Genomic DNA, 13,020 nt, shown 5'->3' on the forward strand with positions numbered 1-13,020 from the left:
GGAAAAATTCCTCAAAAATGGGGAAAAATCCTCAAAAATGGGGAAAAAATCCTCAAAAATGGGGAAAAAATTTCCCAAAAATGGGGAAAAAATCCTCAAAAATGGGGAAAAAAATGCCTCAAAAAAGGGAAAAAGATCCTCAAAAATGGGGAAAAAATCCTCAGAAATGGGAAAAAAAATCCCCCAAAAATGGGAAAAAATTCCCCCAAAATGGGAAAAAAATTCCTCAAAAATGGGGAAAAAATTCCTCAAAAATGGGAAAAAAAATCCCCAAAATGGGGAAAAAAAATTCTCAAAAATGGGAAAAAAAACCCCCCAAAATGGGAAAAATATTTGGGACCCCCCCCAAACCCTTCTGGGACCACCCAAAATTGCCCAAATTTCCCCCAAATTTCCCCTCGGGACCCCCCCAAAAATCCCAAATCCCCCCAAAACTTCACCCGGGACCCCCAAAATTCATTTTAAGACCCCCCAAAAATCCCAAATTTTCCCCAAATTCCCCCCAGGACCCCCCAAAATTGAATTTGAGACCCCCAAAATTCCCCCAAAATCCCAAATTTTCCTCAAATTCCCCCCAAAATTCCCCCCCAGGACCCCCCACATTCGGAGCCAGCCAGGTTCATTTGCATATATTTACATATTTATTACATCATCCCCCGCGGCCCCTCCCCCAGCCCTCGAAAAGCCCCAAAAATTCCCTAAAAAAAAAAAAAAGAAAAAAAAAGACAAAAAAAAAAAGAGAGAAAAACCCAAAAATTCCAATCCCGAGAAAATCTTTTACAAAAATTCCCGAATTTCCCCCCAAAAATTCCCAGAAAATCACGGGAAAAAAAACCTGAAATAAACCCCAAAATTTGGGCTGAAAAATCGCAATTTTTGGGCTGAAAAATCCCAAAATTTGGGCTGAAAAATCCCCATTTTTTAAGTGGGAAAAAATCCCAGGTTTGGATGGAAAATTCCCAATTTTTGAGCTGCAAATCCCAATTATTAAGTGGGAAAAAATTCCCCAATTTTGAGCTGAAAAATCCCAATTTTAGGGAGTGAAAATCCCAATTTTTTGAGCAGAAAAATCCCAATTTTGGGGAGTGAAAATCCCAATTTTTGGGTGGAAAAACCCCAATTTTGGGACCTTCCCAGCTGCTCCCAAAGTGGAATTTTGATTTCATTTTTACCCCCAAAAAATCCCATTTTAATTTTTTTTTCCCATGATTTTATTTCTTTCTTTTTCCCTTTTTTTTTTTTTTTGGATTTTAAACCATTTTGGGGCAGATTTAAATTCCTTTTTCATGATTTTCCCCCAGATTTTGGACATTTCCCCTGATTTTCGATGCACTTTCATTTTTATTTCTCTTTATTTTAATTGGGTTTTTTCCCCTTTTTGAATTTTCATGGAAATTTTGGCATATTTGGAAATTTCCCCTGAATTTTTATGGCTTTTAAATGGAATTTTGGATGTTTTCTCCATGATTTTTTTGCCCATTTTTAGCTGAATTTCGATGGTTTTTCCCATGATTTCGGGGATTTTCCTGTTGTTTTATTTATTTACCATTTTTGTGCCTTTTTTCCCCATTTTTAACCATTTTTGTGCCATTTTTTTACCTTTTTTTTTCCTTTTTCCTCCACTTTTTACCATTTTTGACGATTTTTCCCCCATTTCCCACAGAAAAATTGGAGCAAGAGCCTCAAATCCCCAAAATCTCGGATTTAATCCATCAGAAAAAACAGAACCAAGGGGAATTTTGGGGCAAAATCCCCAAATTTTGGGGCTTTTTGCTGCTCAAACCCTCAAAATTTGGGTTTTTTTTTTCCCCAGAATTGGGAATTTTTTTTGGGGAAAAAATGGGAATTTCAAGCCCAAGTCAGCGCAGGGGAAAATCCTCGGGAATTTGGGGAGAATTTGGGATTTATTTACAATTTTTATGGCTGAGGAAGGACCCAAAAAGGGACAAAACGGCCCCAAAATGGCCCCAAAATCCGGCTGCTCCCGGGGGCCCATCCAGGGAATTTTGGGGATTTTTTGGGGAATTTTGGGGATTTTTTTGGGGTGGAATTGGGGGTTTTTTTTTGGGGGGTGGATTCCGTGGATTTGGGGTGGGCTCAATTTTTGAGGGAATTTTGGGGTTAAATTGGGCGGATTTGGGGTTTTTGGGATCAAATTTGAGGTTTTTTTTAGTCAGATTTGGGATTTTTTTTGGGGATGAATTTGGATTTCGGGGAGGATTTGGGGTGGTTCCGACCAAATTTGATTTTTTGGGGTCAGATTTGAGATTTTTTTGGGCTCAATTTGGATTTTTTGGGCTCAATTCGCCCCCGGTTCCATTTCCCAGGGCTCCAGTTCCCTTTTTTGGGGCTCAAATTTCAATTTTTGGGGTCAAGTCTCTCAACTTTTCCCTCCAGCCTCGGATTTGGGGTGGATTTGGGTAAATTTTGAGTGGATTTGGGTAAATTTTGGGAGGATTTGGGTGGATCTGACTGGATTTTGGGCAGACCTGGGTGGATTTGGGGTGGATTTTGGGCAGATTTGGGCAGACCTGGCTGGATTTTGGGTGGATTTGGGTGGATTTTTTGCAGACCTGGGCGAATTTGGGGTGAATTTGGGTGGAATTTGAGCACACCTGACCAGATTTTGGGCAGATTTGGGCAAACCTGGCTGGATTTTGGGTGAATTTGGGTGGATTTTGAGCAGACCTGACCAGATTTTGGGTGGATTTTGAGCACACCTGATCAGATTTTGGGCAGATTTGGGCAGACCTGGCTGGATTTTGGGGGAATTTAGGTGGATTTTTTGGAGACCTGGGCGGATTTGGGTGGATTTTGAGCACACCTGATCAGATTTTGGGCAGATTTGGGCAGACCTGGCTGGATTTTGGGTGAATTTGGGTGGATTTTTTGCAGACCTGGGTGAATTTGGGGTGAATTTGAGCAGACCTGGCCGGATTTTGGGTGGATTTAGATGCATTTTGAGCAGACCTGGGTGGATTTTGGACAGATTTAACCACACCTGACCAAATTTTGGATGAATTTGAACAGACCTGGCTGGATTTGGGGTGGATTTGAACACACCTGGCTGGATTTTGGGTGAATTTGAGCAGTCCTGGGTGGATTTTGGGTGAATTTGAGCAGTCCTGGGTGGATTTTGGGTGAATTTGAGCACTCCTGGGTGGATTTTGGGGAGATCTGGCCACACCTGACCAGATTTTGGGTGGATTTTGAGCAGTTTTAACCACATCACATCAGATTTTGGGCAGATTTGGACAGACCTGACCAGATTTTGGGTGCATTTGAACAAACCTAGATGGATTTTGAGCAGACCTGAGTGGATTTGAGTGGATCTAGATGCATTTTAACCACACCTGACCAGATTTTGGGTGGATTTTAGCAGACCTGGGTGGATTTTGAGCAGACCTGGGTGGATTTTTGGTGAATTTGAGCACACCTGCCCAGATTTTGGATGCATTTGACCAGCCCTGACCAGATTTTGGGTGCATTTCAGCAGACCTGGGTGGATTTTGAGTGCATTTGACCAGACCTGACCAGATTTTGGGTGCATTTAAGCAGACTTGACCAGATTTTGGGTGCATTTGAGCAGACCTGGGTGGATTTTGAGTGCATTTGACCAGCCCTGACCAGATTTTGGGTGGATTTTGAGCAGACCTGGGTGGATTTTTGGTGAATTTGAGCACACCTGCCCAGATTTTGGGTGCATTTGACCAGACCTGCCCAGATTTTGGATGCATTTAAGCAGACCTGGGTGGATTTTTGGTGAATTTGAGCAGACCTGACCAGATTTTGAGTGCGTTTGACCAGACCTGCCCAGATTTTGGGTGCATTTGAGCAGACCTGCCCAGATTTTGGATGCATTTAAGCAGACCTGCCCAGATTTTGGGCGCACCTGAGCAGCCCCACCCCCCATTTCCAGCCTCTTCAACCACCCCCACCCCAATTCCACCCCCCCCGTGCCCCCCATTTCCCCCTCCCCACCCCTCCCTCACTGACAGAAGGGCGAGGCCGTGGGGGTCGAAGCCCTTGAAGACGTCCTTGAGGGATCCTTTGTCCCCCCCCATCCTCGGGGGGCTCCCGCCCGGGGCTGCCCCCCGGGAAGGGGCTCCCGGTGCCCGGGCGAGCCCCGGCCTTGGCCAGGCCGAACACGGGGGGCACGGGGGGCACGGGCAGGTTGTGCAGGGCGGGCTGGCCGCTGCCCCCCCTCCCCCGGGCCGGGGTTTTTGGCGCGGGGTCGGTTGTAGCTGTTGTACCTGTCCGTGGGCTCCGCCCTCTCCTCGGGCGGCTCCAGCGCCGAGCGCCGCGGGAACAGCGGCGCCTCCTTGGCCCTGCCCGCCCTTGGTCGCGTCCCCCGCGGCTTTTTGGGTTGAATTCCCCTCGTTTTGGGGCTCTTTGGCCGAGCTGGGAGTCCGAGGGTCGTAGAGGCTGATGGCGCTGAGCACGGAGCTGCTGCTCTGGCCCCAGCTGAGGCGGGGGTCGTAGGGAGCGATGGGATCCTCGCGGGGGTTCCCGCATTCCAGAGCTTTCTGCAGCCGCGGGTCCGACGGAGCCGCAGCGGGAGCAGCAGCAGCAGCAGGAGGAGGAGGAGGAGGAGGAGCAGCCTTCCTCACGCGGGGGTCGCTGGGTTTGTCCCCTCCCGAGGCCGTGACAGTTTGGAGGATCCTCGAGAGCAGCTCGAAGTCGGGCAGGGATGAGGAGGAGGAGGAGGAGGAGGAGGAGGAGGATGAGGAAGGCTCGGTCGGGTTCGGCCGCGCCTGCCGCGGGTCCGAGGGGCCGGAGGGCGGCCGGAGCAGCCGGGGGTCGGAGCTGGAGCTGGGCAGGGCGCACTGAGCAGCAGCAGCAGCAGGAGGAGCAGCAGGAGGAGGAGGAGGAGGAGGAGGAGGAGGAAGGTCCTGGCGGGGCACAGGCAGGGGGATGAGATCCTCGGGACTCCAGAGCACGGAGCGAGCCCAGGGCGGCCGCAGCAGCAGCACGGCCTTGCGGATGTGCGAGAACTGCCGCAGCTCCCAGCGCGGGTCCCGCTGCGCCTGGCCCGGAGCCGCCTCCAGCGGGATGGCCACGGGCTTGTCCCGCAGCAGCCGCTCGCCATCATCATCCTCACCGCCGCACGGCACGGATCTGGGGGCAGCATCCGCCCTGGGGCCGTGGCGGGCCAGCCGCGGGTCCGAGGGCGGCTCCGGGGCGGGCTCGGCGCCCCGGCAGAGGCGGGGGTCGCGCAGGCGCGGGCGCTGCAGGCGGGGGTCGCCGGGGGGGTCCCCGGGAGGGGTCGGGCCGGGGGTGGGGGCGCGGCCGCAGCTTTGCTGCCGCAGAGATTTGAGGATGGAGGTGACGCTGCTGGCGCCGTCGTCTTCGTCGCTGGAGTACCAGCTGCCGGGGTCACCTGGGGACAGGGAAGGAAAACGGAATTGGAATGAAAATGGAACTAGAAATCAATGTGAGAATCGAAATTTAAATGCAAATGAGAATAGGAAGATGATAAAAGGGAAAGGGATGATGAAGATAGAAAGGGAAAATCAGGATAAAATAAAAAAGGAGTGGAATAAGGAAAAGGAAAAATGGAAAGGAAAAGGAAGAATCAGGATAAAATAAAAAATTGAAAGAAAAAGGAAAAATGGAAAGGAAAAAGAAAAGGAAAAATCAAGATAAAAGTAAAAAATGGAAAAAAAGAAAAGGAAAAAAGGAAAGGAAAAAGGAAAGGAAAAAGAAAAGGAAAAATCAAGATAAAATAAAAAATGGAAAGAAAAGAAAAGGAAAAATGGAAAAGAAAAAGAAAAGGAAGAATCAAGATAAAAGTAAAAAAGGAAAGGAAAAAGAAAAGGAAAAATCGAGATAAGATAAAAAATGGAAAAAAAAGAAAAGGAAAAAAGGAAAGGAAAAAGGAAAGGAAAAAGAAAAGGAAAAATCAAGATAAAATAAAAAATGGAAAGAAAAAGAAAAGGAAAAATGGGAAGGAAAAAGAAAAGGAAAAATGAAGATAAAATAAAAAATGGAAAGAAAAAGAGAAGGAAAAATGGAAAGGAAAAAGAAAAGGAAGAATCAAGATAAAAGTAAAAAAGGAAAGGAAAAAGAAAAGGGAAAATCAAGATCAAAGTAAAAAATGCAAAAAAAAAGGTAAAATCAAGATAAAAGTAAAAAAGGAAAGGAAAAATAAAAGGAAAAATCAAGATAAAAGTAAAAAATGGAAAGAAAAGAAAAGGAAAAATGGAAAGGAAAAAGAAAAGGAAGAATCAAGATAAAAGTAAAAAAGGAAAGGAAAAAGAAAAGGAAAAATCAAGATAAGATAAAAAATGGAGATTTTCAGGGCTCATTCTGGGGATTTTTGGGGCTCATTCTGAAGATTTTTGGGGCTCATTCTGGGGATTTTTGGGGCTCATTCTGGGGATTTTTGGGGCTCATTCTGGGGATTTTTGGGGCTCATTCTGAAGATTTTTGGGGCTCATTCTGGGGATTTTTGGGGCTCATTCTGGGGATTTTTGGGGCTCATTCTGGGGATTTTCAGGGCTCATTCTGGGTGGTTTTATGTCTCATTCTGGGGGTTTTCAGGGCTCATTCTGGGGATTTTTGGGGCTGAGGATCAGGACTTTTGGGGCTCATTCTGGGTGGTTTTCTGTCCCATTCTGGGGATTTTTGGGGCTGAGGATCAGGACTTTTGGGGCTCATTCTGGGTATTTTTAGGGCTCATTCTGGGGCTTTTCGGGCCCCATTCCGGGTGTTTTGAGGCCTCCTCACCCTCGTCGTGCTCGCGGTCGCCGCGGCCGCCCTCGCTGCCCCTGCGGGCGCGCTCCTCGGGCCGCTGCTTGTGGCTCATTTTTGGGGCTGAGGATCAGGATTTTTTGGGGCTTATTCTGGGTGGTTTTCTGTCTCATTCTGGGGATTTTTGGGGCTGAGGATCAGGATTTTTAGGGCTCATTCTGGGTGGTTTTTAGGGCTCATTCTGGGGGTTTTCGGGGCCCATTCCGGGGATTTTCAGGGCCCATTCTGGGAATTTTCAGGGCTCATTCTGGGTGGTTTTTAGGGCTCATTCTAGGAGTTTTTAGGGCTCATTCTGGGTATTTTCAGGGCTCATTCTGGGGGTTTTCGGGGCTCATTCTGGGTATTTTTAGGGCTCATTCTGGGGATTTTTAGGGCTCATTCTAGGAGTTTTTAGGGCTCATTCTGGGTATTTTTAGGGCTCATTCTGGGGATTTTCAGGGCCCATTCTGGGTATTTTCAGGGCTCATTCTGGGTGGTTTTCAGGGCTCATTCTGGGGATTTTTGGGGCTCATTCTGGGTTGTTTTCTGTCTCATTCTGGGTATTTTTAGGGCTCATTCTGGGTGGTTTTCAGGGCTCATTCTAGGGGTTTTTAGGGCTCATTCTGGGTGGTTTTCTGTCTCATTCTGGGGGATTTCGGGGCCCATTCCGGGTGTTTAGTGGCCTCCTCACCCTCGTCGTGCTCGCGGTCGCCGCGGCCGCCCTCGCTGCCCCTGCGGGCGCGCTCCTCGGGCCGCTGCTTGTGGCTCATTTTTGGGGCTGAGGATCAGGACTTTTGGGGCTCATTCTGGGTGGTTTTCTGTCTCATTCTGGGGATTTTTGGGGCTGAGGATCAGGATTTTTTGGGGCTCATTCTGGGTATTTTTAGGGCTCATTCTGGGGATTTTCGGGGCTCATTCTGGGTTGTTTTCTGTCTCATTCTGGGGATTTTGGGGCTCATTCTGGGGATTTTCAGGGCTCATTTTGGGGATTTTTAGGGCTCCTTCTGGGGATTTTTGGGGCTGAGGATCAGGATTTTTTGGGGCTCATTCTGGGTGGTTTTATGTCTCATTCTGGGGATTTTTGGGGCTGAGGATCAGGACTTTTGGAGCTTATTCTGGGTATTTTTAGGGCTCATTCTGGGGCTTTTCGGGGCCCATTCCGGGTGTTTTGAGGCCTCCTCACCCTCGTCGTGCTCGCGGTCGCCGCGGCCGCCCTCGCTGCCCCTGCGGGCGCGCTCCTCGGGCCGCTGCTTGTGGCTCATTTTTGGGGCTGAGGATCAGGATTTTTAGGGCTCATTCTGGGTGGTTTTTAGGGCTCATTCTGGGGGTTTTCGGGGCCCATTCCGGGTGTTTTTAGGGCTCATTCTGGGTTGTTTTCTGTCTCATTCTGGGGATTTTCGGGGCTCATTCTGGGGATTTTTGGGGCTGAGGATCAGGACTTTTGGGGCTCATTCTGAGTATTTTCAGGGCTCATTCTGGGGGTTTTCGGGGCCCATTCCGGGTGTTTTGAGGCCTCCTCACCCTCGTCGTGCTCGCGGTCGCCGCGGCCGCCCTCGCTGCCCCTGCGGGCGCGCTCCTCGGGCCGCTGCTTGTGGCGGATGCGCAGGAAGAGCGCGCGCTGCGCCCCCGAGGGCAGGAACTCGGGCACGGCAGCTCCGGGAGCGCCGGGAGCACCGGGAGCACCGGGAGCGCCGCCCGGCACCGGGCCCGGCCCCGGCCCGGGGGGAGCCTCGGCCTCCAGGGAGCCCTCCGGGAACAGAGCGTCAGCGCCGGGCCCCGCGCCGGCCTCGTAGGAGCCGAACTCGTCTGGGGAGGGAGAGATGGGAATTACTGGGGTGGGGAGGGGGGTTTGGGGGGGGAGAGGGGGATTTGGGGTGGGAGAGGGGGGATTTGGGGTGGGGGGATTTGGGGGGGATGGGGGATTTGGGGTGGGGAGGGGAGATCTGGGGGGGAAATGGGGGATTTGGGGGGGGAGAGGGGGATTTGGGGGGGGAATGGGGGATTTGGGGTGGGGAATGGGGGATTTGGGGGGGGAATGGGGGATTTGGGGTGGGGAATGGGGGATTTGGGGGAGAATGGGGGATTTGGGGTGGGGGATTTGGGGGGGAATAGGGGATTGGGGGGGAATGGGGGATTTGGGGTGGGGAGAGAGGGGGATTTGGGGTGGGGGATTTGGGGGAGAATGGGGGATTTGGGGGGGGGAGATTTGGGGGGAAATGGGGGGTTTGGGGTGGGGAGATTTGGGGGATTTGGGGAGTCAGGGAATTTGGGGTGGGGAATGGGGGATTTGGGGGGAATGGGGGATTTTGGGGGGGAATGGGGGATTTGGGGTGGGGAGATTTGGGGGGGAATGGGGGATTTGGGGGGGGATGGGGGATTTGGGGGGGAATGGGGGATTTGGGGTGGGGAGATTTAGGGGGGAATGGGGGGTTTGGGGTGGGGAGAGGGGATTTGGGGTGGGGGATTTGGGGGGGAATGGGGGGATTTGGGGGGGAATGGGGGATTTGGGGTGGATTTGGGGGAGAATGAGGGATTTGGGGGGGGAATGGGGGATTTGGGGTGGGAATGGGGGATTTGGGGTGGGGAGAGGGGGGGTTTGGGGGGGAATGGGGGATTTGGGGTGGGAAGAGAGGGGGATTTGGGGTGGGGGATTTGGGGGGGGAATGGGGAATTTGGAGTGGGGGATTTGGGGGGGGAATGGGGGATTTGGGGTGGGGAGATTGGGGGGGAATGGGGGATTTGGGGGAGAGAGGGGATTTGGGGGGGGAATGGGAGATTTGGGGTGGGAATGGGGAATTTGTGGGGGGGGGAATGGGGGATTGGGGGTGGGGGATTTGGGGGAGAATGGGGGATTTGGGGAGAGAGGGGATTTGGGGGGGAATGGGGAATTTGGGGTGGGGGATTTGGGGGGGGATGGGGGATTTGGGGAGAGAGGGGATTTGGGGGGGAATGGGGGATTGGGGGTGGGGACTGGAGATTTGGGGTGGGGATTGGAGATTTGGGGTGGGGAGGGGGGATTTGGGGTGGGAATGGGAAATTTGTGGGGGAAACTGGAGATTTGGGGTGGGAATGGGAGATTTGGGGTGGGGAGATTTGAGGTGGGGAAAGGGGGGATTTGGGGTGGGGAGAGGGGATTTGGGGGGAAATTGGAGATTTGGGGGGGAAATGAGGGATTTGGGGTGGCAATGGAGATTTGGGGTGGGAAATGGAGATTTAGGGTGGGGAGGGGAGATTTGGGGTGGGGAGGGGAGATCTGGGGGGGAAATGGGGGATTTGGGGTGGGGAGGGGAAGTTTGGGATGGAAATGGGGGATTTGGGGTTCACCTGCCCCCCCCCATCCCATTTTGCCCCTCCCCCCCTCAATTTCCCCTCCCCCCCCAATTTCCCCTCCCCCACCCCCATATCCCCTCCCCCACCCCAATTTCCCCTCCCCCGGCCCCTCCCCCACCCCAATTTCCCCTCCCCCGGCCCCTCCCCCAGCCCAGGTGCCCCCGGGTCTCACCTGGCCCCTCCCCCCCGGGGGGGGGGCTCCATCTCCAGCCCCTCCTGGGGGGTAGAACGCCCCTCCCCCCCCCCTCGTAGAAGGGCGGGCCCGGGGGGGGCAGCCCCGGGTGGGGGAGGGGCGGCTCCTCGAACCCCCCCAGGGGGGGCCCCGGGCCCAGCTCCGGGTGGGGGAGGGGCGGCGCCCCGGGGGGGCCGGGGAAGCGCGGGGGGGGCGGCCCGGGGTGCCTGGAAAAGAGGGAAAATTGGGGAAAATTGGGGAAAAATGGGAAAAAAGGGAATGAAAATGGGAAATATTGGGGGGAAATGGGGAAAAAATGGGGGGAAAATGGGAAAAATGGGGAAATTTGGGGGAAAATGGGAAAAATGGGGAAATTTGTGGGGGAAATGGGAAAAAATGGGGTGAAAATGGGAAAATTTGGGGGGAAAATGGGAAAATTTGGGGGGAAAATGGGGAAAAATGGGGGTAAAATGGGAATAAAGGAGGGGAATCCGTGGGGGGGCTCCAGGTGTGTTTTGTCTGAGTGCCAGCTGTGCCCAGCTGTGCCCAGGTGCCCTCCCCTGTCTCCCCAGATGCCCCAGGAGTGCCCAGCTGTGTTCCCCTGCCCCCCAGGTGTGCCCATGACCCCCAGGAGTGCCCAGGTGTGTTCCCATGACCCCCAGGTGTGCCCAGGTGTGTCCCCCAGGTGCCCCCAGGTGTGTCCCCCTGGCCCCCAGCTGTGCCCAGGTGTGTTCCCCTGCCCCCCAGGTGTGCCCAGGTGTGCCCTCACCTGACGCCCAGTTTCTCTGCCAGCTGCCCCAGGAGTGCCCAGGTGTGTTCCCCTGCCCCCCAGGTGTGCCCAGGTGTGTCCCCCTGCCCCCCAGGTGTGCCCAGGTGTGTCCCCCTGCCCCCAGGTGCCCCCAGGTGCCCCCAGGTGTGCCCAGGTGCCCTCACCTGACGCCCAGTTTCTCTGCCAGCTGCCCCAGGTGTGCCCAGGTGTGTTCCCCTGCCCCCCAGGTGTGTCCCCCTGCCCCCAGGTGTGCCCAGGTGCCCTCACCTGACGCCCAGTTTCTCTGCCAGCTGCCCCAGGTGTGCCCAGGTGTGCCCAGGTGTGTTCCCCTGCCCCCCAGGTGTGTCCCCCTGCCCCCAGGTGTGCCCAGGTGTGTTCCCCTGCCCCCCAGGTGTGTCCCCCTGCCCCCCAGGTGCCCCCAGGTGTGCCCAGGTGTGTCCCCCTGCCCCCCAGGTGCCCCCAGGTGTGCCCAGGTGCCCTCACCTGACGCCCAGTTTCTCTGCCAGCTGCCCCAGGTGTGCCCAGGTGTGTCCCCCTGCCCCCCAGCTGCCCCAGGTGTGCCCAGGTGTGTCCCCCTGCCCCCCAGGTGCCCCCAGGTGTGCCCAGGTGTGTTCCCCTGCCCCCCAGGTGTGCCCAGCTGTGTTCCCCTGCCCCCCAGGTGTGCCCAGGTGTGTTCCCCTGCCCCCCAGCTGTGCCCAGGTGTGTTCCCCTGCCCCCCAGGTGTGCCCAGGTGTGTTCCCCTGGCCCCCAGGTGCCCCCAGGTGTGTTCCCATGATCCCCAGGAGTGCCCAGCTGTGCCCAGGTGTGCCCAGATGTGTTCCCCTGTCCCCCAGCTGTGCCCAGGTGTGTCCCCCAGGTGCCCCCACGTGTGTCCCCCTGCCCCCCAGCTGCCCCAGGTGTGCCCAGGTGTGTTCCCCTGCCCCCCAGGTGTGTCCCCCTGCCCCCAGCTGTGCCCAGGTGTGTTCCCCTGCCCCCCAGGTGTGTTCCCCTGCCCCCCAGGTGTGCCCAGGTGCCCTCACCTGACGCCCAGTTTCTCTGCCAGCTGCCCCAGGTGTGCCCAGGTGTGTCCCCCTGCCCCCCAGGTGCCCCCAGGTGTGCCCAGGTGTGCCCTCACCTGACGCCCAGTTTCTCTGCCAGCTGCCCGGTGGGCCGGACCACGATCTCGAAGAGCGACGGGATCTTCTTGAAGGGGTCCTGGGGGGGCTCCAGGGGCTCCAGGGGCGGGGGGAGGGGCAGGGGGGGGCGGCCCGGGGGGGAGGGGCAGCCCGCGGGGGGGGGGAGGGGGGCCGGGGGGGGGTGGGCAGCAGCCCCACGCCCGGGGGGGGTTTGGGCAGGGGGTCGATGCCCTGCTTGCGCAGCTCCTGCAGCTCTTTCTCGTCCTGAGCGCCCGCCTCGGCGTCCTCGGCCAGCATCTGGGGAGGAGAGGGTTAAACTGGGTAAACTGGGATGGACTGGGATGGACTGGGATGGACTGGGATGGACTGGGGTCAATTGGAATGGAATAAACTGGGTTAAACTGGGTTAAACTGGGTTAAACTGGGAGTAATGGGTCAGGGACTGCGCCCGCCTCGGCGTCCTCGGCCAGCATCTGGGGAGGAGAGGGTTAAACTGGGTAAACTGGGATGGACTGGGATGGACTGGGATGGACTGGGATGGACTGGGGTCAATTGGAATGGAATAAACTGGGTTAAACTGGGTTAAACTGGGTTAAACTGGGAGTAATGGGTCAGGGACTGCGCCCGCCTCGGCGTCCTCGGCCAGCATCTGGGGAGGAGAGGGTTAAAGGGGTGCCAACTGGGCAGGACTCAGCCGTGCCCAGGTGTGCCCAGGTGTGCCCAGCTGTACCCCAGCTGTACCCCAGCTGTACCCCAGGTGTGCCCAGGTGTGCCCAGGTGCGTTACCTTGTCGAGCAGCTGCCGGGTCTCGTCGCAGAGCGGCGCGTGCGAGAACAGGTGTGCCCAGGTGTGCCCAGGTGTGCCCAGGTGTGCCCAGGTGTGCCCAGGTGTGCCCAGGTGTA

At 55.1% G+C, this 13,020-nt stretch overlaps 2 protein-coding genes across 21 annotated transcripts in view; both read right to left on the reverse strand.

Moving 5' to 3' along the window:
• Nucleotides 1-618: 618 nt before the first annotated feature.
• Nucleotides 619-3,928, reverse strand: LOC132341180 (splicing factor 3A subunit 2-like). 20 transcript variants are annotated; one of them, XR_009490120.1, is made up of 4 exons: nt 2,825-3,915; nt 2,721-2,751; nt 2,647-2,688; nt 619-2,531 (listed from the first exon to the last, which is right to left on the reverse strand). XR_009490120.1 is itself a non-coding variant. In XM_059872539.1 (4 exons), exons 1-4 carry the CDS (start codon nt 3,859-3,861, stop codon nt 2,352-2,354), a joined length of 918 nt encoding a protein of 305 aa, XP_059728522.1. In that variant the 5' UTR covers nt 3,862-3,919; the 3' UTR covers nt 619-2,351. The 20 variants fall into 20 exon arrangements, 3 of the variants coding, with proteins under 3 accessions (XP_059728522.1, XP_059728521.1, XP_059728520.1); XR_009490119.1 differs by having other exon boundaries at nt 619-2,573; XR_009490107.1 differs by having other exon boundaries at nt 619-2,688; nt 2,721-3,685; nt 3,717-3,778; nt 3,810-3,886.
• Nucleotides 3,929-3,988: 60 nt separating this feature from the next.
• ZC3H4 (zinc finger CCCH-type containing 4) overlaps nt 3,989-13,020 on the reverse strand; it is a 41,499-nt gene continuing 32,467 nt past the window's right edge. Inside the window, 9 exon segments of the mRNA XM_059872482.1 lie at nt 3,989-4,015; nt 4,017-4,049; nt 4,051-4,239; nt 4,242-5,380; nt 8,254-8,538; nt 10,235-10,461; nt 12,118-12,219; nt 12,221-12,259; nt 12,261-12,415. Of these exon segments, the coding sequence (XP_059728465.1) occupies nt 3,989-4,015; nt 4,017-4,049; nt 4,051-4,239; nt 4,242-5,380; nt 8,254-8,538; nt 10,235-10,461; nt 12,118-12,219; nt 12,221-12,259; nt 12,261-12,415 (2,196 nt within the window).

This window comes from Haemorhous mexicanus, chromosome 36 (genome assembly GCF_027477595.1).
Source record: "Haemorhous mexicanus isolate bHaeMex1 chromosome 36, bHaeMex1.pri, whole genome shotgun sequence".
Taxonomy (NCBI): Eukaryota; Metazoa; Chordata; class Aves; order Passeriformes; family Fringillidae; genus Haemorhous; species Haemorhous mexicanus.